Consider the following 22,866-nt stretch of genomic DNA (forward strand, 5'->3'; position numbering starts at 1 on the left):
ACCTATTTTTTTCAGCCTTTTTATCTTCTTTCTCCCCTGCCTTTCATCATTCTGGAAATATTTTTCAGCATTCCTAACTCCCGGGAGCTAATTGAAGCTTGCTCTCTAAAAAGTATACCATGAACAGATGCTTCCATTCAGGATTGACTTTGCTGTCCCACTTGAGAAAGTTTGTTTGCTTATTCTTTATTACCTTTTGCTCTGCTATTCAAAATTAGCCTAGCCGCCCCATTTCCAGAGAAATGATTTCTTTATCAAAAATATTAGATTCAAATAAGTTCCTTTTATATATAAAAAAAGATTACCTTAAACATAAAACATAAACTCCCTCTCAGCTAATCTACCTTTGTAAATTCTTTGAACAAATAAAATGATAGATAGATTTTCCTAAATTATCTTAAATCCCTTAACAGAAAAGAAGGATTGACAGTAATAATGTATAAATATATACATTTGTACTCTCTCTCTCAAGATACAGAGAGAGAGAAAGAGAGAGAATGAGAATACGTTCATGTTAGGAATTGATAATATTCATAGTATTGAAGCAATCTGCATAAAAAATAATGAAGACTATTGTCCAGTTAACATTTTGATGCATTTTAATTTCAGTTTTTGCTTCCAGCGCTTATATACAATACAGAATGAAATTGAGTGGGATCCAAAAATGCGTACTTTTGAATTATTCATATCTCTACTCACTTTCCCTCCTAGTCCACATCAGAAGTAAGGTAGACCTAACAATACATTACAGATGGACTGGAATTTGTGATAGGGTGCAACAATAACTGAAGCATTGCAAGTTCCCTTATCATATTTAGCCCCATTTTCTCATCTGAAATTTTACCTCCACATCCATGCCTAAATTATACTTCTAATTTTACAGTATCCATGGAATACTTTTTCTTAATCAGAGAACCTGCATTTTTGGTATACTTTTGTTCCATTGCAGGTTCTAAAAATATGAGTAGCAAATTTTATTCCTTTTCAGTCTTTCTTTTTTACTTCAATAATTAAGAGGGGACTTACACATAATGCCAAATACAAATAAGGGAAGTACAAAACTACCTTGCAGGATAGTGTAGTTTAGCAAGATTGATCATTTCAATTTAAGCAAGAATGAGGTTCCAAATTCCAGCAGTTATTTAATATGTGATTTATAAATAAAACATTACACATAAAAAACCCTCAAATATTAGTTTTCTAGTTCAGATGGACAACTCACTAAACAGAATTTCCAAAAGTGGTTTGAAACATGTGACTAAAAATACAAATGAAGGAAATCTCAAATAAAAAGCTTGTGCTTGTAATATATTGGGTTTGGGTTTGAGGTTTGGAGAAATTCTGTGAGTCTCCAGCACTTCACCTGTGTACTTAAGGAATTTTTTAGGGCAGAACATAACAATTTCTTCTCTTGGCCTTCTGATTGTTTAATTTTCATTCTGAGGAAATATATATGAAATATGTTAAGTCTTGTAATTCTTAATGTATATTAACTCTTTTAATGTTCCACCCAAAGAGATTCTGATTTTCTTTCTTACTTCTGGGTACTAGTCAAGTCTAGAAGACATGGATAGTCAGACTTAATTGAAACTTGTATAAAGCTTTATACATAAATATTCAGATATCATAAAATAACTCTTGTTGTTTGACTTTTCTTTTTTTTTCTTTTTGTACTGTTTAATTAAATAAAATATAATCACACGAGAAGCTTCCTTACTCTGAATCAATTATCCAGTCCTTGTAGCTTGCCCTTTTCAACCCCAACTGGAACTGATGCTTCTCAGCTAAGAGCAGCTCTGACATTCAATATCATCCTACTAAGGGTAAAATGATCCGATGTTAAGTAAGCTGTATGGTCTACTACCAAACTATTTTTAATGACTATATTATTGCCAAATCTACAGCATTTAATCAATGAATCTGTTTATTCACTTGAAAGCTTTTGGGGAATCAACGGAAACACATTCCCTATGAATGTAGACAGTAGTTTTTATATCATTGAGCCAATGGCTATTAAATAGGCAGTGGCTTTTATGAAAATTATTTTGTCACAGTATTTGTATTTTAAAAAACTGCATGACAGGCAACTCTTACAGAAGAAATTTCTATTTTACTTTTCCACTTTCTTCTACATGATTCTTCTGAAGCAGTGTTTGTCAAATTTATAAATGTTAAGATGTCTAGACTTCAACTGGAATATTCCCCCTTGAATATTTGTTTACTTTTATGCAAGTACATATAGATTAAAATTGGTAAAAACCCATTTCTTCAACCAAATAACATTTTTAAGGTAACAGATTATCAGCAGTGGAAGATTGACTTTATTTTATGGCTGTTACAATTTAGGGATTGGGTTGTAGTGTCTCTCTAGGTTTAGCAAATGTGCTGATTCAGGGGGTCGGGGAATTGTCATGGGAGTGGGGGAATAGACTGCTGGAGAAATGAACTCCTTGCCCCTGTAGTAGCACTTGAACTATGAAGGGTACAACGTGCAAATGCTTGTGTTTCCCAGATAAAACTTGACTTCTTCCCATTTGCTCTTTTTCAGTTTGCTTAAATCACTTGAATTACATTATGCTAATACCTCACAAATGCATGTTTTCTCTTTTATGGTTTCCTATATGTTTTATTTGTTTAATTTCATTTTGAAACAAGTTTTGCTCTTGTAACTGTTTTAGCTAGTACCTCAGTTTCTAGGATAATAGCCAAGAAGATATGTTCAGACTCTAGAATACCTTTTGCATACTTGTATTATACAATAAGCTATAAATAAGAATTGATTGTGCCCATTTATCATATGGGCAGTTAACTAACTCGATTTCTCTAATTAGCATTTCTCTCTCTCAGTCTCACTCTCTGTTTCTTTCACCATTTCAATTTAACAATACTAAATACGTGATGTGTATCTAGAATGCAATGAAAACAATGACCCAGAAGTACGTACTCCACCAACTAGTCTCTTGCTGGCTATTGACCAAATACTAGAATCTTTGGTTGTTGTTGTTGTTTTGTCTATGTACATAAAAATGTTTGCTTTCATTCTGAAAAAAAAAACCAAGGAAAAAAAAACAAAGAAAAACAAAAAATCACTGAACACTCCCTTTGAATTCCAAGCAAACTAAAAAAAAAAAAGGATAAAAGAGGCCACATTAATTCCCATTTCAAGTTAACTGAGTGTGCAAAATATATGACAGTTCACTCCAACTTACCATTTATGGTTAAGTTTTAAGTCATAGCCATATCACTCCTGGACCAAAATCTAAAATGAATGGAGTACACAGTACCAAACAAAAACATGTTTGTGGAAGTCTGTTGGAGTCTACTACTGAATATGAACATGAGAAGCTCAGTCTTAAATGGCCACTTTTCTGTGAATCATGTTGCTTGAGTCTTTTTCTTGGAGAAGCCTGAAATGAAACTTGAAACTTTTGCAAACTAACACGCACACACCCCTAAAATAAAGCAACAGGCTATCCTCTCATTTGTGCAGCCTTTTTTTCCTTTCTGCATGTATATTTGATTTATTTAGATTTTCCCCCACAATAATATTGTATATTTTTATGGACAGTGTCACACAAAAATATAATAATTTAGCATTAATTTTATTAAAATATGAGCAATTGTGACAATGTCTGGTTCTCTAGAAATTTTAGGAAAATAATCTATTCCAGAAATGTTTAGCAAAAATAAAGAAGTGAAAGTAAATGTCAAAAAGCCCCATGATGTCATTCCAAATTTTTGCAAAGGGATTACAAGACTGAATCTTACTTAGAGGCACATATATGTATTTCCAAGAAGATGAACTCAGTTCTTCACATGACACTCTGCAAAAATAAAAACTCTCCTGTATTTAAATAAAGCCCAAGTATTTTTCCCAAGTAAATGTAATTTCCTTTTTTCCTAACCACACTGTTTCATGACTATTGATGATGTATATATCACCCATATGGAAATGACAAGGGAGGCAATAGTGGCAAACCACCTTTTTTTCCTGAAGAACTGAAAACACTTTTTTTCTTACATTACCACAAACTGATGGCATATATATATTTGTTATACATACTGAAAAACTATACAAGCTCTCTTGATCAATGAGGTCTCTGAAAATATTTGATTTACCATGGTAACCATGGCACAGATGATAGGTTTCTCTGTTTCAGTGCACTTAATCTGCTGCATGTAAGATCACATGGCAAATTCAATTAAGCTGTTGTAATGGATGATCCTTAAAAATCCTCTCAGTATCTCACTGACGACAAGAAAATTAGCAGCTGAGAATCCACTTATCCTGAAGTTGCTGTAGCAGAAAATCTTGCTCCAAAACATCCAAGAGACTACATATGTTATTGATCTGTCCAGGGTCCTGATACAAATTAGAGTATATTCATAACACTGCCTGTTCACCTGATCGTATACTAAAGATGAAGAAACTCACAGTTATGTTGGTTTCAGGGCAAATAGTTTTGCAGCAAGTTACTGAAAGTCACAAGAAGCAGCCACTGCTAAAAGCAGTGTGGGATGAGGCTTATCATGAAGAACACAAATGCTATTTTGCTAAAAGCATCATTTAGTATCAGATCAGAAAGTATTGTCAAGATTTACTTAACATTAATATCCTAAAGCAATGTTTCTCACACTTGGTAACTTTAACTCCCAGAATTCCCCACAGCTAACCGAAGTCTAATAATAATCAAATGTGCCATGTATGCTCTCTCTTCAAAGCATGAGAGATGGCTAAGAAAAAAATGTGATGCAGCCTGTTAGCCAATTGCACTGTTCTTATCATTCTTCTTGTGTAGAAACAGGAGAACACCACAATCCAAAGCTACTGACCAAGGCTAAAAAAATTTGCTGACAAAGCAAAAACAGCAGAAGAGGAGGAGGAGGAGGAATAATTTGATAGCCTCTAAGTTCTTATTTAGAACCACAAGAGAAAGGTACCCAGTTTAAACAGTACCTTTCATTGTTGTTTAGATAGGACCATGTCCAAATTACTGGAACAAGAAAAAAAATGATGCTGCTATGCAGGTATTCCTCAACTTACAACCATTCATTTAGTGACCATTTGAAGTTACAAGAGCACTGGAAAAAAAGGACTTACAATTGATCCTCACACTAACAACCACTGCACTATCCCTGCAGTCACATGATCAAAATATAGGTACCTGGACAACCTGCATGCATTTATGACAATTACAGTACCCTGGGGTCATGGTATCACTGTTTGGGATCTTCCCAACTGGCTTCCAAGAAGTCAATGGGGGAAGCTGGATTCACTTAGTGACTAATGATTCACTTAAAGCAGTGATTCACTTAGCAATCACAGCAAAATTAGTCATAAAATTGAGTGCAATTCACTTAAATGCTTTTGTTTAGCAATGGAAATTCTGATTGCAATTGTGGCTGTTGAGGACTAGACTTCCTTTCTCAGAAAATAATTAAAAGAAAAGGGCGGGTGCAATGCTGTTTCTGGAGAAGTGAGAAATACAGTTCAAACACCTGCAACCTAAACAGTCTTTAGTACAGGGGTCAACAACCTTAAACACTCAAAGAGCCACAAAGGTCCTAACAGGAAGCACCCCATTCAATTCTGGAGCCAACTGGAAGTCCAGTTCCCCCACCAGAGTCTCCTCCTAGCACGGCATCTTTTTTCCTCTACCTGTCCTATCAATTGTGGAGCCAACAGGCAACAGGGAGCCACAGCAGAAAGATGAAAGAGCCATATGTAGCTCCAGAGCCATGGGTTGCCAACCCCTGCTCTAGTAGAATCAAGTTCCCTATTAAGAAAGTAGTACAATTCTGCATCAAACAATGTACTACTATGCCTAACTACATAGGTAATAACTACACTGCAGCACTTCCCATAACTGAAAAATGTCTCTCAATTTTCTAAGGTTAAATAATTAAAATTATTCAAATGCCTATACTCTCTGTTCCATGTTTAGTGCCCAAATTACACATAAAATTATTCCTAACCTGTACATTACTAATTAGTTTTCCTAAACCTATAAAAAATGAACTACAATCAAACAGTTCCAATAATTCAGAAATATGAATATAGATAATTTTCTAGAAGGAAAAAATGAAATAGTAATCATTCAGCTCAACTCCCAGACTCTCAAAATAATCCTTCAAACCTCACAGCACATGTATTATTTATGATAATCTATGCAATTCACACACTTGAGCTACTCACAATGTTTTGCATTTTCCCTCCTTTGCATTTATTTTTTTCATCTTTATCCCATTTTTTTATTCATTTTTTCATATTCAAGACATCTCATACAATAAATCTTCCTTCTCCTATTTTCCCTACAACAACAATCATGTGAGATGGGTTGGGCTGAGAGTGTGACTAACTCAAAGTCACACAGCTGTTTTTGCATGCCTAAGGCAGGACTAGAACTCAGTCTCCTAGTTTCTAGGCCAGCACCTTAACCATTATACTGTCTCTATTTACTAACTACATTTCTAAGGCTGCCCAGATCAAACAATGTGAATCCAGACAATTTACTTGAAGTGTGTGGCTGTGATTTTGGAGCATTAAAGTACTTGAAATGAAAACTCTGCTATCTATATCCATCCAAGAAGGTGATTGTCCCACAATTTCCACATTACACTCAATATCATTTGGGAAGAAATGAGCATTTCAAGATCTGATACTAAAATTTCACTATAAAAGGCCTACCAGGGAAACATCAAAAGTATAATTCTTGATTATATGGTTGAATTTTTTCAGAATATATTACTTCATAAGAAAATTCCCACAAAATAATTCAGGATAAGAGGGACCATTCTTTCAAAATTTGCATTCTCTTCAGGATCATGTTGAACTTACCATGACAATGAATGGGATCAAAGCAACTGGGATGAAGGCAAAGCCAAAAGTGGAAAAGGCGAAACCATTCTTTTTTCTGTATCTTCCTCTTCCCAGAGAGGAAAATATCTCTCTTGGCAGAGATAGAACATGATAACCTGCAGGTTGGACAGATCTCTGCCTCTTGCCCAACATTTCAAGCAGGGGCTACCAACACCTGCCAACTTAATCTTGGACTTAAATATGTGAGTCAGCTCTAAAATTCTCCATCACAAGACAACACTCATGAAGTTGCCATGGTTGAGAAACACTGCCCTAGATTGAATATAGGAACTGTTACGCATAAAGTATGCATTCTTCCATATCATCTAAAATGTTATTTTTATTTTATATCGCACACACACACACACATCATATATGTAGTAGAAAAATGAACTTTGAAAACCTAATATTCTAATCACATTCTAAATCACATGATTTGGCAGAATGCAATACACACACACACACACACACACACACAGACGCACACTCTAGATAGATAGATAGATAGATAGATAGATAGATAGATAGATAGATAGATAGATAGATTGCATTTTTAAGGGTTTTGCTTTTGTATTGTATTTTTTTTCTATGTGAGTCTGTATACACACACACACACAAAATTCTTGAGGGCTCATACAGAAATACAACAGAAAGCAAAACCCATAAGAAATAAAGATAGAACCATATTGTAAAATACCAAGAAAATAAGATACTAACAAAAAATCAAATCAAGGGAAGGTTCTGTGAAACAAAAGGCTAGCAGAGAGGGAACAATCCTTTTCTTCACTGGGAGGCTGTTCTACCATGTTGATTCTGCAATGAAAAAGCAGTGCCTCTTTGCCTCAGACCCTCGAATTCCTAAAAATGTGGGATTTGCAATAAATTCTCCCTGATATAATCAATCTAATCAATCAGGCTGAAGCCGAATAGAGAAGCTGGTTCTGAAGGTAACCTGGTTAGGAAGACTTTATAGGTCCAAACTAGCATCTTAAGTTGGACCTGGAAACTAATTGACAATCACAGGTGGTCTTTGACTTTTGGTCACAATTGGGACCAGAATTTCTGTTGTTAAGCAAGGCAGCTGTTAAATGAATCGCACCCAATTTTACAATGACTTTTTGCCATGATTGTTAAGCAAATCACAGGAGATGGTAGTGAATCATGCAATTTTTTAATGTGAATTCAATTTTCCCTATTGATTTTGCTTGTGAGGTGATCGGATGACTTCGGAATACTACTGCTGCCATAAATACATTCTGGTTTTCAAGTGCCAGCATTCAAGGACCACAGCATGCTGCTGATTGTAAATGTGGGGATCAGTTCAAAATCACTCTTTTTGCTAAATGAACAGTGATATGTTGAGGATTAGATATGTAATGCAGATTCTGTCAAGCCAGTTGTATTATGTGCTCCCAACATCAGGAGACCTAACGGCCGTGGGCTGCTGCTTTATGAACTGCAATTTTTGAAAATTCTTTTAATGGCAACCCCAATTAGAGTTCATTACAGTAATCCAAAAGTGGGGTGACAAGAAATGAGCTACAATTGCCCAAGTCCTCCTGCTCTAGGTAAAGGGTGCAACTGATTCCAGAAGCAGCTCCAAGCCTATCCTAATTTCACTGAATTGCAGTGCACAATGAAAGACGTACTTGGCACTGTTCTTGAGATTCAAAGAAGTGCCGTAGGAAAACAATTAATACAAATACCATTAACAACTTGTGAAAAAAAGTCATTTTTATCCATCTGACACCAGACCATATACCTTTAAACCTATACTCAGCAGCTTCACCTATTTCTATCTTTTGACCCTAAGTTTTCAGATAGGTTATGGATTTCTACCTAAAAGACAGTAGCAATAGCAATAGCATTTAGACTTTACAGTGCTTTTAAAGCCACTCTAAGCGGTTTGCAGAGTCAGCATATTGCCCCCAACAATCTGGGTCCTCATTTTACCGACTTTGGAAGAATGGAAGGCTGAGTCAACCTTGAGTCTGGTGAGATTCGATCTGCCAAATTTCAGGCAGCCAGCAGTCAAAGAAGTAGCCTGCAGTACTGCACTCTAACTAGTGCACCACCATGGCTATAAACACCATAGAAATTAATCCACTTTCCTATCAATTGTGATAAAAAGATTCACCCATATCCAAAATTCACATCAAAGTCACATACTAGCCTGCATTTGTTTTGTCAACATGAGGCATAACATGTCTTTACATAGTCAACATCATCTATCATAGCAAAAACATCATTTGTTAATGGGCTCAAAATTTCTTCTGACAGCAAAAACCTAACTAATTTTCAAGAGTTTCTTTTTTGTTTTGTTTTTTTGAAGACCTGGCAGGTGGTTACAGCTGAAGAGAAGAAAAGCAGGTCCTTCTACCAGGTATGCCTTCAGGGGAAGGTGATGATCAAAAGGTGAAAGTAAAATAAAGTTCACAAACTTTTTCTTACATGTAGGAACAGAAGCTACATAATTTCAGATTTTTCCCCCCCATCGTTCCTCTTCATACACCTGACAGATTGCCTCTTGGAACATAGTCAGAAATGAAAAGTGAACTGTCTAACTTATTTTGAAATACCAGAATTCGGTCAAGGGAAATATAAAATAAAATCTAGACAACAATTAGTGACAGAGGAATATACTGTAAGCTTATTTATTCATTCACTTATTTATTTATATTAGTAAGATTTAAAGTAGACAAAATAATTTATGATTCTGAACATTGTAAGATTAAACTTGAAACAGAACTATGAGCAAATGATGAACATGCAATGGCAAAAATAATTAAAGTTTTATTGAAATTTGAAACAGAGGCAGAATAAATGATAGTATGATAAAGTGGATTTAAATTTTGGAGTTATAATATACAGTTGGAACAATGGAAAAATATGTGGCTGAAAGAATTTAAACATATACTTTGTTATAACCTTCAAAAGATTTTTTATAAAATGATGCATAGTGTTGTTGATATGCCACAAGACAAATTGTCTAAAATAAATAATGGAAATGTGAACATGAAGATATTATTTTGGTGGATGTGTAAAAAAATTAGAAAATTCTGGATTCAAATACATGCACTGATTCAGAAGATTTTAAAGATTAATATACAATCAGGGCTGGAGATTTTTCTTTGGGCAAAGAGTCGAAAACAAAAATATAGAAATTTGTTTTTGTATATGATAGCTGTGGTGAGATTATTGTATGCACAAAGATGGAATGATCTGACAGTGTTCATAATGGAGAAATAGTTGGTGATTTGCTCAGAAGGCTAATGTGACTTCTATGATCAGATAAAAGAAAGTATCTATATTTATTCTGACTGGAAAGATACATACACACATTCAGTCAGAAATAAATGTAAATTGTGTGTGTGTGTGTGTGTGTGTGTATTATAAAATAGATAAATGTGACCTTATGATTTATGGTTTTGATGATTAGACAGGATAGATTATTTTTGGATAACCTTCTATTGTATTTGGAAAGCTAGCTTGAATGTACATTACTGGCAAACACTCTTCCTCAAATTATTCACCTTCCATCATATTGAAACTTTTAATTGTCAATTTATATTTCAACATGCACAGAATGAAATAACTCCTATCTTATTGTAGCCTGCATAACAGTGATTTCTTCTAAACTCCTCTCATGTACCTAAAGAGGAACTCTCAGGAAAGAGACTAAAAATATAGCAACCTTTTTTAAAAGGAAGTTGAGGTCAGAGAATGTTTCTTGTTTGATTTTTGGGGAATCCCAACTTGTCAAAATAATTGAAGAAACACAAAGTGACCATCTGGACTGATAACAACATACTGCATTCTGGTTTAACCTAGAGGGGAAAATACAAGACTAGAAAAAAGGATTTTTAACATTAAGGGTTAGAAGTTAGAAAGCCTGGATTAACCCTAAAAATGTTATCTGGAAACTAGTATTTGTGTACATGCATGCATACCTTCAAGTCATGATTGACCTTGGTAGCTGCCTATACAAGTTGGTGCATGCTTCTGGGCACAATTATCAGAGGTTGTTTGGCGCAGCCTTCTTCTTAGGGCCAAAAGAAAATGACTGGCCTAAAGCCACCAAGTTGTCTTGGTGCCTAAAACAGGACTAGAACTCCCACGTTTTAGCCTAGTACTGTAACCACTGCTATATACCAAAATGGAGACTAGATGACAATTGGTGGGGCTCCCTAAAACCCTACTATAGCGATAGCAATGGCACTTAGAGTTATCCCGCTTTATAGTGCTTTACAGCCCTCTCTAAGTGGTTTTACAGAGTCAGCCTATTGCCCCCAACAATTTGGGTCCTCATTTCACCTACCTCAGAAGGATGGAAGGCTGAGTCAACCTTGAGGTGAGATTCGATCTGCAAAATTACAGGCAGCTGGCTGCAACAGAAGTAGCTTGCAGTACTGTACTCTAACAGAGGGACTGAGGTTCTTGATACTATTTCCTAAAGACTAAAAAAATTGCCTCTTATTTCTCAAGTCAAATTTCTCCACTTTTCTCCTTTCTATAACATTTCAGAGAGTGTTATTTTAAAAAGTCACCATGGGGCAGTAGTTAAAATGCAGTATTGCAGACTAGTTCTTCTGACTGCCAGCAGTTCAATTCTCACTGGTTCAAGACTGACTCAACCTACCTACCATCCTTCTGAGGTTGGTAAAAAGAGGACCCAAATTATTGGGGGCAATATGCTGATTCTGTAAACCATTTAAAGGGGGCTGTAAAGCACTGTGAAGCAGTATATAAGCCTTAAGTGCGACTGCTATTGCTATTTATCTGATAGAATTCGAGAAGACCACAAAGCTTTCATACTCTTTTGTGTTAATCTGATTCACCCTAATAAAAGTACCAGGCAAATGTTTCTCAACCACAGCAACTTTAAGATATCTAAACATCAACCCCTAGCCAGATGGCTGAAGAATTTGGGGAGTTGAAGTCCGCTCAAAGCTGCCAAGGTTACAAAAAAATGTACCTAAGCAAAGCAATGTTTGTAGTTTTGCTCTGTCACACCAACAATTCAACATCTTACACCTGTAATAATAAAAATGCATGTTTTGAAAATAATTCCTTTCTTTCTCCTGGAATGATACACCATTAGAATGATAACCATGTTTTAATTCTATGCAGAAGAATGAACCATGACTCTTAATATCACTGGATGGTTATGCACACATGCTGACCTTCTCTCCAAGAGATAAGCATGCATCCTAAGATAGAAAGGCTTAGAAAATGACAGCAATGTGAAATGCAACAATATAGAACAGCCACACAGGTCAACACAAATATCAAGAGAAAAATGAAAGTGTGCAAAAACTATTAACAGTGCATATTTCCAAGGTCTTTCTATACAAAGCCAAATTGATGGAAATAATATATAGAGCAATGACATGTCTGATAAAATTGCTTACTCCATTGCAAATTACAGTTATTTTTATTGGTTAAAAAGCAGTCTTCTTCAAGTCAAACCTGACTTCTTTAATATTTTGTTAGAATTTTTCTATACTATAAAAACATTAAAGAGTAAAAAATAAAAATATAGAAAAGAAAAAGAAAAAACAATTATCACATGTGCTCTTCTTTCTATCAAGTTATTGCCATGTTATTCTTTCCTCTTCCCCTTTAATCCTCTTTAATCCACCAATCCATAAATCATCAATTCAATTTTTTTCTTCTTTCAACAAAACCATATAAGGTTTTCACTCTTTTATAAATGTCTTTTTCATTTTTTAATCTGGCCAAGACAAGCTTGACTTCTGATGACTTCATGGAGACATTCCCGTAGTTTTTTTTCAGCAGCTATACAAAAGTGGTTTCCCATTGTTTTCTTCTGTGGTGAGTTTTGTGACTTCCTAGTCTAGGTTTCGGCCCTGGCATGGTCTACTGATCTCTTAACTTGTAAAGTAAGAGACTTGTAGAACTTATGCTGCTTTCACAATCATAAACCACTGTCAGCATTCTCGGCACTTACCCAGTTCATACATTATCATTCTCCATTCAAACATATCTTAGTAAACTGCTCACATGGGAGCAAATTACAGAAGTGATGCAATTGCAATATAGTGATTGACTAAGAATGTAAGCAGGAAAGTTCTCCTCTCAAGTCTCATTAGAATCAAGAATTAATTACATGGTCATAGTCAAGTTAGAGCCTCCTCTTGGGTTTAGTTTCCTATCTCCACCATGAGGTTAATCTCTTTTACAAAACTGAAAATTAATCAAGGTAGGTACATATACAGATAAAGAGGGAGTACTATAAATTCTCAAAAAGTGCGCATATAAACATTAAATTATCATATTTATCTATGTGAACCAACACTGAAGATGCTTTGATTTAATAGACAAGTGTCACTGTCCATTAAAGATGCAAGGAATGAAATTCTGGTTTCTAACTATCATGTCTAAAAACCAACTTTTCCCTTGAAAAAATATAAGGTTTCCTGCTTCAGCAGAGCTTTGACTAGAAGACCTCTTAGGTCCCTTCCAACTCTGTTATCCTGTTACTTTGTACATCTAAAACAAGAACACTAAGAAGCTAACTAAATTCTTAGGATTCTATACATCCATTGAAAATTTTGAAGACTTTTGATTTTAATAATCATACTGTGTTAAAAGTTCATTAAGTGCTAGTCTTGAGGGTTTCTATGAATCATCTTTGCATGACTGATGAGAAAGCAAATTCTGTGATGACCCAGGGTACTGCACAAAAATAACGAAATCACCAAAGTAGATAAAGTAGATAAAATTCCAAGTCTCCAACTTGGCCCACAATGTCCAATTATCTTGGGGGGGAATCAAACTCTTCCAAAAACACTCTACAAAGGGAAGAAATGCAGTCCAAACCCAAAATATAGATAAAGTTGAAATAAAAAACCCAACACAAACCACGCTGAAGTAATTAACAGACAGACCAGGATAATCTTGCAGACTTTCAAAAGATAACGAGGCACACATAGTTGGTAGGATGCCAAAACCCAGATAAGCATGTTTTGTTTCCAGCAACTTTGCCATGCACAGTTTGCCCTTTTAAACAGTCTTCCCAGCTGCAGCCTATGAAGGGGATCAAGGCCCTTTCCTCTCCCGTGAACCACCTTATCTGTTCCTTTCTGCTTGCCCTAGGATGTAGAAGGGGTGGGCTTGGGTCTTCCTCTGAATGCCCAGCCAGCCTGTGCCCTTCCCCGGTTTCATTCACAGCCACCAGAGCCACACTCCCTGTCAGCTTTTCCACAAATCCCTTGGAATCAGATTCTAACTGGGACATGACAAATTCATTAACTTCTTTACTTATAATATTTAGCTGTAAATTTGGCTTTAAAATTGTTTTGGGTTTTTTGTTTAAAACTGCAGTACCTGAGCTACTAGGTCCAACTACCAAATTGAGCTTTTTAACACCAAAGCTAATTTATTTTTCACTGAATAAACATGCTTTAATCCTATACTGCATTCACATTAATTTATCTATACACACACATAGGCTAATCTATACTCCACCTCAATTAAGCATATTAATTCATTACTTGCTCCTTACTACTTACCTTACTTACGAAGGATAAAGCAACATGTTTGAATTAAAATGTCAGTTTTATTTACTGAATGAATATACAAAAAGTATACTTAACAATCCAAAATCACACTGGGCTATCTGCTGTCTCCCAACCTTCACTAAATCTTGTAAAGTTGTTATTGAATGTTATTATTTTTGTTGAGGAAGGGGAAAATAATCAAACACGTGACTGTTTAAATAAATATAAGTGAAAAGAAAGGGAAACAAAGTGTCAGCCCAGACACAGCTAAATATACAGACATAACATAATGAATAAACATTTTCCAATGTAGACCTCAAGTTTGCAAATCAAGTCTTATACCACATCCACACCGTCCAAAATTTGATTTGGGCTTTTAAACATCCATCCATATTGAAGAGTCAATGGAGGTTTGGGGCCTCTACTAGGTATCTGCACTTGGTTTAACTCAAGAATTGAGAAATCCATCTTCTGAGGAAGACAATATTTCAGCAAAGCTAAATGAACAATTTGTCAAGACCTTTGGTGATGTCCCTTCTTGACATACAATGTAGATGGTTTTGAAGGAAACGTCATTTGAAGTCAGGTCAATAACAGCCAGAAGAACCAAAGTGGTAAATCAGCTACCTTGCCTTTACAAGTTCCTCTATTCAAAATTTAGTATTTAAACAAACAGCTGGCAGGAAATGAAAGGAAAAGAGTCCTCTGACATTACCTATTTAATTGATTATATCTATTCTGGCTGGAAAACTGCAGGTAAATTTCAACAACAATCAATAATAAACTAGATGGACAAAGAGATGCGTCTAAAGAAATTTCTTACATGGTACTGTATTTATTTGTGTTCAATCTGCTATAGCTCAAAAAGAGAAAGTTGGAATTAAAGCTGCTAAGAGAATCTCTGAAATAAAGAGTATTATTTAAATAATGATTCATGGACAAAGAAAGTCTTATTGTGCACTGGCCTTGTTCCCCAGAGTATGAAACTTTCATTCTGAAAGAGATTTAGATTGCCTTTCTCATTCAACTTGATTCAGGTAACTCTTAGCATTGTTTTTCTATAAATATGTATGGTTTGATAAGGCTGCCCGCTCCAGTTCAATATTTTTATTTTGCTGTTTTAGGATACGTGTATTTGTGTGTGTACAACCACACATATTGTATATGGCAAAGAACTTTCAATATTTTATACACAAAAGCAATAAAACCATAATAATATGGCCTTTGTGGAAAATGAGATGATGAATCTGCTTACGCTAAAGTAATGTGAGGTATAGAAAAATCAGGTATGCAAGGTATACCTATTCAATACCTTCTATAGAAGATATAGAATATTAAAAAATCAAGTTCATTGCCTTCCTTGAAGCTCAATGGGAGAAACTGGGTAATTTTCAGTGCCTCATGACTAGTTTAGCTAAACAGATCTCATGTTTTATGACTCCTCTTTTGATTTCCCAATTTCCCAATTCTTGGTGCAGCCCTCAAGTGATCTCTCGAATTGAGGTTCAACTTAAGCTACTTTGAAGTGTCAAATGCCTAGAATACCAAAAGATCTTGGAAGAAAAACTTAAGATACAAATTCTCTGAGGAAATTCTTCTATGTTTCGTTTTGTTCTAAAGCACATTTAAAGGCTGTCCAAAAAGAAAACACAGCAGTGCTGGCCTTGGACAAATATTGGAAACTCATTTGCATTAGTCATACCACTGCTACAAGAGTAATCAGCAGTTATCTGAAAGATAAGATAGCCTCTAGGCAAATTGCAGTAAGCTGGCAAGCTACCCCAAGCAGTGAACTGATAACTCCTCAATTACCACATGAGTTCAACAGCTCAGTGACTGAACCGTTAAAGAGAAAAGCAATATTAGTTACATCAGTATTGCTAAGCATACTTCATGCAAGGCTCCATAAGCATGTTCTAATACAAGCCCAGCTGTTCCCATGTCACCTACAAAATAGATGAAACAGATAGGAAGTCCAGTTTCGAAGTTGATGCATTTGGGTAAAAAAGAAACATCTATTGTGTTAAACAATCAGCAAGTCAAAACTAATCTCATCTACTGTCTGGTCAGTTCTAGGCTGCTGATTCAATAAAGAATTCCCTCAATGTTTCATAACAAAGTCAGCTTCTGACTCACAAGGACAGAAATGCTTTTGACCAAACTACCCATCTGAATCCAAGGTTCAAATGTACATACATCTGGAAATCTTAGAAGCAAAAGCTGATACTACTATATGCAAAATTAGGTGCATCACCCTAAACCTATTAAACATATACACACATCAATGGATTTAAGTAGATCTTAATTCTGCATAGAACGGAAGGGACCAGAAGTATCAACTGGTGCATGAATGTAGAGCTGCCTGAAATATATAGAAGATAGGCCAAGTAGATGAGATGGCAGATAATAGACCTTTGATTTTAACAAATTTTAACAAAGAGGTAGCATATATCAAAAGACACCATAAACTTTTTTCCAACCAAACCACTGTCACAATAAATACTGACCTCTGCTCTTGTTCCAACTGTAAAAGATAAAAGACCTGTGAATATTTTTGCTGGAAAAAGAGCAGAGGACAGCAATGTGGTTGTAAACATTTTCTTCTAGAATATTTCTCTTAAACCTACCATGGCCCTAAGCTAGCACACCATCTTTTTTCAACACAATGGATACAGACTGTAGCGACTATAATAGAACTAAAATAATATCCAAACTGTTCTATATATTTTATGTGTAATTTGTGTAATTCTATCTAATGTAAAATAACAAAGATAAGCAACCATTTAAATGATGAAAATGTTAAAATGTTCAGAGTAATTTGAATAACAAAGCATTGTCATTAAAAAAACTACAAATCACAGAAATATATATGCATATTTGTGTGATGGGGCAAAGTTCCAAAACCATTTCCAAAACTATGAAATTTCATCGGTATTTGATTCCTGTAGCGAGACGTGTTATATGCATTATAAAGTTCACTGATTCTATTTTTAATAACAAACAGTTGCTTTATTGACAAAGAATAAATAAACAGGTCCACACATTGCAATCTCCTTTTTCCACTGTGCTGTACTGTTGACACAGATCAAATTCCATGATTGGTAGCATTCAAATATTGTCTCTTGCTTCTGCTTTGTATCATAACTAGCTTATAGGAATTTTCTTTTCATGCCCCTGTTCCTCTACCATTTGTACACATCAAACATAATGCCTACAGTCTGCAGACTGGAAGGAGACAAAGAGGAGGAAGTGCAGAATCAATGAACCTCTGATGACTAATAATCACCCTATAGAACACCTGTTCCAGGCCAATATATCTTTGTGGGGGGGAAGCCCCAAGGCATTACTCTTTCAAAATATAGGCTACCTTCTAAGGGAGGGACAGTGAGACCACCAGTATCAACTTATTCTACACAAGCAGCTTACTAACAGCTTTTGTATCACCAGCCAGAGAAAAGAAATCCAACCATTTTAAAGGGAATTCATACCTTTTGGATCCTCCAATGTAGGTGAAGGTAAAAGTGGAATCTGCGTATCTGAAATCTGGAATACAAAAGAGATGTGTTGCTATTGATCAAGCTTGCTTGTTTGCCACATCTGTCTTGCCTGGTATGTTAACTTCCCAGCACCCTCAGCTCCCTCCCCAGTATGCACACATATATAGCATCAGAGATTAATTCAAGCGGGGAAATAAAAATAGCAGCTACCATCATCATAATATGAGGGAGGAGGACCCCAGTCTACCCCTCCCTGCAACAAGTGCTCCAGTGCTATGGCAACAACAAGGATTTCCATTATCGGTGGAGGCAACAGGCAGTAACAAGACAAACTGCTCAAGGCAAATCAAACATTATCAGAAATTATCTGAGGACAGTAACAAGCCAAAATATTGAAAATTTGAAATAAGGGGCCAGAGCGGGAGGGAAGGCGAGATGGGAGGAGATAAAAGGTAAAAAAGATAGAGCTATTTGTGCACCATATCACAAAGTCCACCCTAGAAGGTATACTTTTGACTAACACCTTCCCAGGCATGAAAAATATGATGATGGACGGACCCCAGTTTATTGTTCAAGGCAAAGGTTTAAAAACATGGCGGGAAATTGGGTGCATGAAAAAGACTGAGATGGATGGTGGCTTATTTCTTAAAGGTAAACCAAAATCCAATCTAACTAGGAATTAATTCACTAAGCCCCGACATCTAACAGTCCTCCAATTAAGCCACAATTAAGCCACAATAGCTACTTTATCTAGGAAGGGGTGAAGGGGGGGTTCGTCACATGCTTTGAAAAAAACCCAAGAAGAAAACGCCAAGGGATTCTCTCCGACCGAGTTCGGCTACCCTCCCATCAACACGTTTGGAGCCAACTCCAGCCACTGCCCTCCCTGGAGAAAAAAAGTCCGAAAGCAACTGAGTCGGGATAGGAAGGGGGGTGGGGGGGGGGTGAGGGGAAAAGACCAAGCTGGGAAAACTCACCTGCAAACAGGCAGTCCTTTTCCACCTTGCACTTTTGGATCACTATGTCAATATCCTTCTGAATCCTTTCTTGCCTTGAACACATCCCCATGAACTGAATCCCTGGGGGAAAGGGAAAAAAAAAGGAAAGGAAAGGAAAGAAAACCGCCTTGGGGATTCCTCGGCTTGTCTTTCTCTCTCTAAGCTCGTTTCCTTTGCTTCCTTTTCGGTGAAAAAGCGGCTCAAAAATGGAACCCTTCCAGGAAGACCGAGGGCTTTTAACAAGAAAAGAGAGGAAGCTCGCCTTCCTGGGTGCGCGCGGAATCCGGGGGAAATTGGCGTTGCGTGGCCAGATGTGCTCGCCCAGATGTTGACGCCAGTTTCCCTTCGGGCTTGGCAGTAGATTGCCAGAAGGGGCTCGGGGTGGGGGGAGCTTTCGGCGCCGGCAGTGGCTTGGGCTGGCTGGCTGGCTGGCTGGCTGGCGAGAGAGAGAGAGAGAGCGAGCGAGCGAGCGAGCGGACTGACTGGCTTGGGAAAGGGGAGCAGCCCGGAGCTGGAGCTCCACAACCCGGCGTCTCTTGGCTCTCCTGCTCCCCCTCCGCCACCGCTGGGCTGCTGGAGTGACGGGGGGAGGAAAGGAGATGAGGCGCGGCGGCGGCGTAGCACAACAGCCTCAGCGGCAGCTCCAGGCAAAGACAGAGAGAGAGAGAGAAAGAGAAAGCGAGCGAGCGAGCAAGTCACTCCGCCGCGCGCGCTCACGCACACAAACACACAAACGCGCACACACTCACACACACACACACACACACGCATACAGGGGCAGCTCCCCGAGAGGCCGGCACTTCTGCAGCGACGCCAAGCCGCAAACCCCTCCCCTAGCCGCCGCCGCCGCCTCTGCCTCTCCCAAGCCCCAGACATTCCGCCTGCTACGCGTACTGTTGCTTTTCCGCCCAGGAGTCCGGAGCGGAGCCGAAAGGCGGACGCCGAGGCGCGCTTCCTTTTTTTTCCTTCGCCGGAGCCCTTTGGGCTTCTCCGTCCACGGCTTCTACCGAAGGGAGGGGTCAGCCAGGCAGTCGGGGCAGCCGGTTAAATGGCTTGCGTGGCCTCCGGCGCGAAGGGCGGGGGGAGGGGGGAGAGGGAAATTAGCGAGTCTTTTCGCGGGCTGAGAGGTTAGGCCTGCGCGTGGCGGGGGTGAGGGGGAGAACCGAAGGCGAGACGCCGCAGGGAAAGGGCTGCGCACACGGGCGCAGCCCCCGCGCGCCCTTGCCTCGCGCCGGCTACCCACGGGCGCTTCACAGCGACGCTTTGCCCTCCCTGCTTCTGCGTTGTAGACTTGGCACGGCGGCAGTCGATGAGGCGGAGGTGGGGGGAGGTGGGGGAGGGTGGATAGCGACCGAGTCGTAAAGGTTCACGTTAAGGCGATGGTTTAGTTGACAAATTCTGGGCTGGGGAAGAAAACGGGCTTTTTGACCCAGCGTGGAAATCACTCGGTCTCACCTGTGGTCTCAGCCTGTCCAACGTTGCAGGCTAAAATCCTCCTTTGCAAGGTGGATGAAAAGAGGAAGAAATCCCCAACCTTTGATAAAATGGAGAACATTTTGGTATAATATAGGTAGTCCTCATCTTACGACTACAGTGGAGCTCAAAATTTATGTTGCTAAGTGAGAAATGTGTTAAGTCAGTTTTGCCCTATTTTACTTGCCACACTGCAGCGGTTAAATTAGCAACATGGTTATTAAGTGAACCGGGTTTTCCCATTGAGTTTGCTTGTCAGAAGGTTGTCATAAATGCGACTCAGCTGTCAAGTATGCAAATGTAAATTACCATAGGGATGGTGCAATGGTTACAAGTGTGAAAAATGGTCATAAGTCACTTTTTTCAGTGCAGTTGTAACTTCGAACGGTCACTAAACAAACTTGTAAGTCGAGGACTGCCTATACATAAAGATACAAATGAATCAGTATGATAACAATTACATCTTAATGTCTCCCTGAGGAAAACTAATATGTAGAGGAAAGGAATTTATGGGAATGCTGCAGGCAGATTTGCAAAATACTACGAGGTGAGCAGAATCCTAGACTTAAAATAATAGTGGAAGGCCGCAACCAGCCAAATCTAATGAGTGAATACCCTCTCCTATGTCTAACATCATTTTAGATAGAAAAGCTACATTTGGTATATTTACTTTATTCTTTCAGCATCTCAAGGTAACACACTTTGAACTCTTTGATTTTTCCCTATGGCTGCGAACTAAGTTGGACTGAGAGTGACTGACTGGTCCAAAATCATGGATTTGAACCTGGGTCTTCCCAGCCCTAGTTCAAAACTTTAAACCGGCACCCATTTGCATGTAGGCATCATCAGTCTGAGTCACTTAATTGCTCTACTAATTCTACAAATAGCTAAGCCAACCCAGGTGGCAGATGTGTTATGTTTCCATATGTTGCTGGGTTAATGTGGCAAACCTATGGTTGGCAGTTGAAGTTACATCTGTTTCAGGCCTCCATTATGAATGCACAAATGAGGCAGTTTTAGCTTCCTCAGTTTCTCATTTTTCCAGTTTAACTTGTCTTCTGTTCACATCAGTTTACAGTTAGAAACAACTCACACAAAACTTTATGCATCTCAGTATGCATTTCTTCTAATATTTGCATTTCCTTTTTTCCAATGTACTTTTCATACAGAGTTGTTTTATTTTTTTTATTTTTTTTGTCCGGATGCACTACATTTGTGTTTCTTTTCTATGAATATACTCATTTCTTTGTATGTTTTCCCTTGCTACATTCATTTTTAATGGAGAGCTGCCATCTCCTAATTAGACAATGTAAAGTCAGGTCAGATTTCTCAAACCACCACTACCCCATCTGAAACTTCAGAATCACAGCACCTTAAGATTCAGCTGAGATTTTGCATATGATACCAACACATTTCCTAATGTCTGGGTCTGTAAACCCATTTCACATTCGACAATTATCCTGAAGGGTTTATGGAAGTTTATACTGCCAATTTATCCTTCGGTAGATTTTTTTTCCCCCCTGCAATTCCTTGAGTAGCACAGTAGTTCCACCAACTTGGTCTGAGAAAAAGCTTTGTGTTCTCTAGAAAACCTCACTTTGCTTGCAGTATGATCCTAATCCAGCATTTTAGCCCCTGTATCAGAGGTGGTATTCAGCAGGTTCTGACCAGTTCTGGAGAACTGGTAGCAGAAATTTTGAGTAGTTCAGAATACACCTCTGACTGGCCACGCCCCCATCTATTCTTTGCCCCCCGAGTCGCAGCTGATCAGGCCTTCTTTTATTGCCCTGCACAGGAGAACAGAGCTGGAAAGCAGGTTAGTGAGGTGGGGAAGTGTTAGGAATATAAGTCACCTAACAGGTATTTGGGTTAGAAATATATAAACCAGGATAAACATTTTAGTACTATATCTTTAAGGGAATGCAAGAGCATGCAATTGGGTGTGGTTTCTCAAACAGCCATGAGATGGAGCAAGAAACCTGGGTTGTTTAGTCTTAGTCTCAGAAGAAAGTGTGTCTGAGTGAATATCTCTGTTTCCTTTTGTTGGAAAATATTGCCGTTGCTCCATTTCTTCTAATTGACTGATATTCATGAATTTAATGTAAGTCTGATACTGAACTGTTTTTGACACTGGAATTTCATATTTGGATTATCTCTGGATTGAAAAACTGACTGATTTGTCTGTGAATGACTTTTGGATTGCTTATTTTGGACTTTGCTTAAACTTTTCTGGAAGTAAAAAACCTACATTTACTGTACAGTGTATCTGTTTGTTCTGTGTGTATTATTCCAACACTACTCTGTATACGTCTCCCTGTATGCGCTCATTCTCCTAATGGGGAATTACCTCAACAGGAGGGAGTGGAGATGTTATAGTATCCTTCCCCTGGAGTGGGGTGGGAATGGAGATTTTACAGTACCCTTCCACTGCCATGCCCAAGCCATGCCGACAGAACTGGCAGTAAAAAAATTTGAATTCCACCACTGCCCTGTATCATAAATGACTAAAAAAAAAC

At 37.8% G+C, this 22,866-nt stretch overlaps 1 protein-coding gene across 2 annotated transcripts in view; it reads right to left on the minus strand.

Annotated features, from left to right (window-relative positions):
• The window catches only part of PARP8 (poly(ADP-ribose) polymerase family member 8), a 174,677-nt gene extending 154,764 nt beyond the window's left edge, over window positions 1-19,913 (minus strand). Inside the window, exons 1-3 of one of the 2 annotated variants that reach the window (XM_026716400.2) lie at window positions 19,772-19,913; window positions 18,857-18,958; window positions 17,871-17,925 (exon numbers count right to left, since the gene is read on the minus strand). In XM_026716400.2, the coding sequence (XP_026572185.1) occupies window positions 17,871-17,925; window positions 18,857-18,947 (146 nt within the window). In that variant the 5' untranslated portion in view covers window positions 18,948-18,958; window positions 19,772-19,913. Of the gene's footprint in view, window positions 1-17,870; window positions 17,926-18,856; window positions 19,668-19,771 lie in introns of those variants that run through there. The other variant, XM_026716407.2, reaches the window with a different exon arrangement.
• Window positions 19,914-22,866: the final 2,953 nt, after the last annotated feature.

This window comes from Pseudonaja textilis, chromosome 2, assembly GCF_049901715.1.
Source record: "Pseudonaja textilis isolate UNSWEBS1 chromosome 2, rPseTex1.2, whole genome shotgun sequence".
Lineage (NCBI taxonomy): Eukaryota > Metazoa > Chordata > Lepidosauria > Squamata > Elapidae > Pseudonaja > Pseudonaja textilis.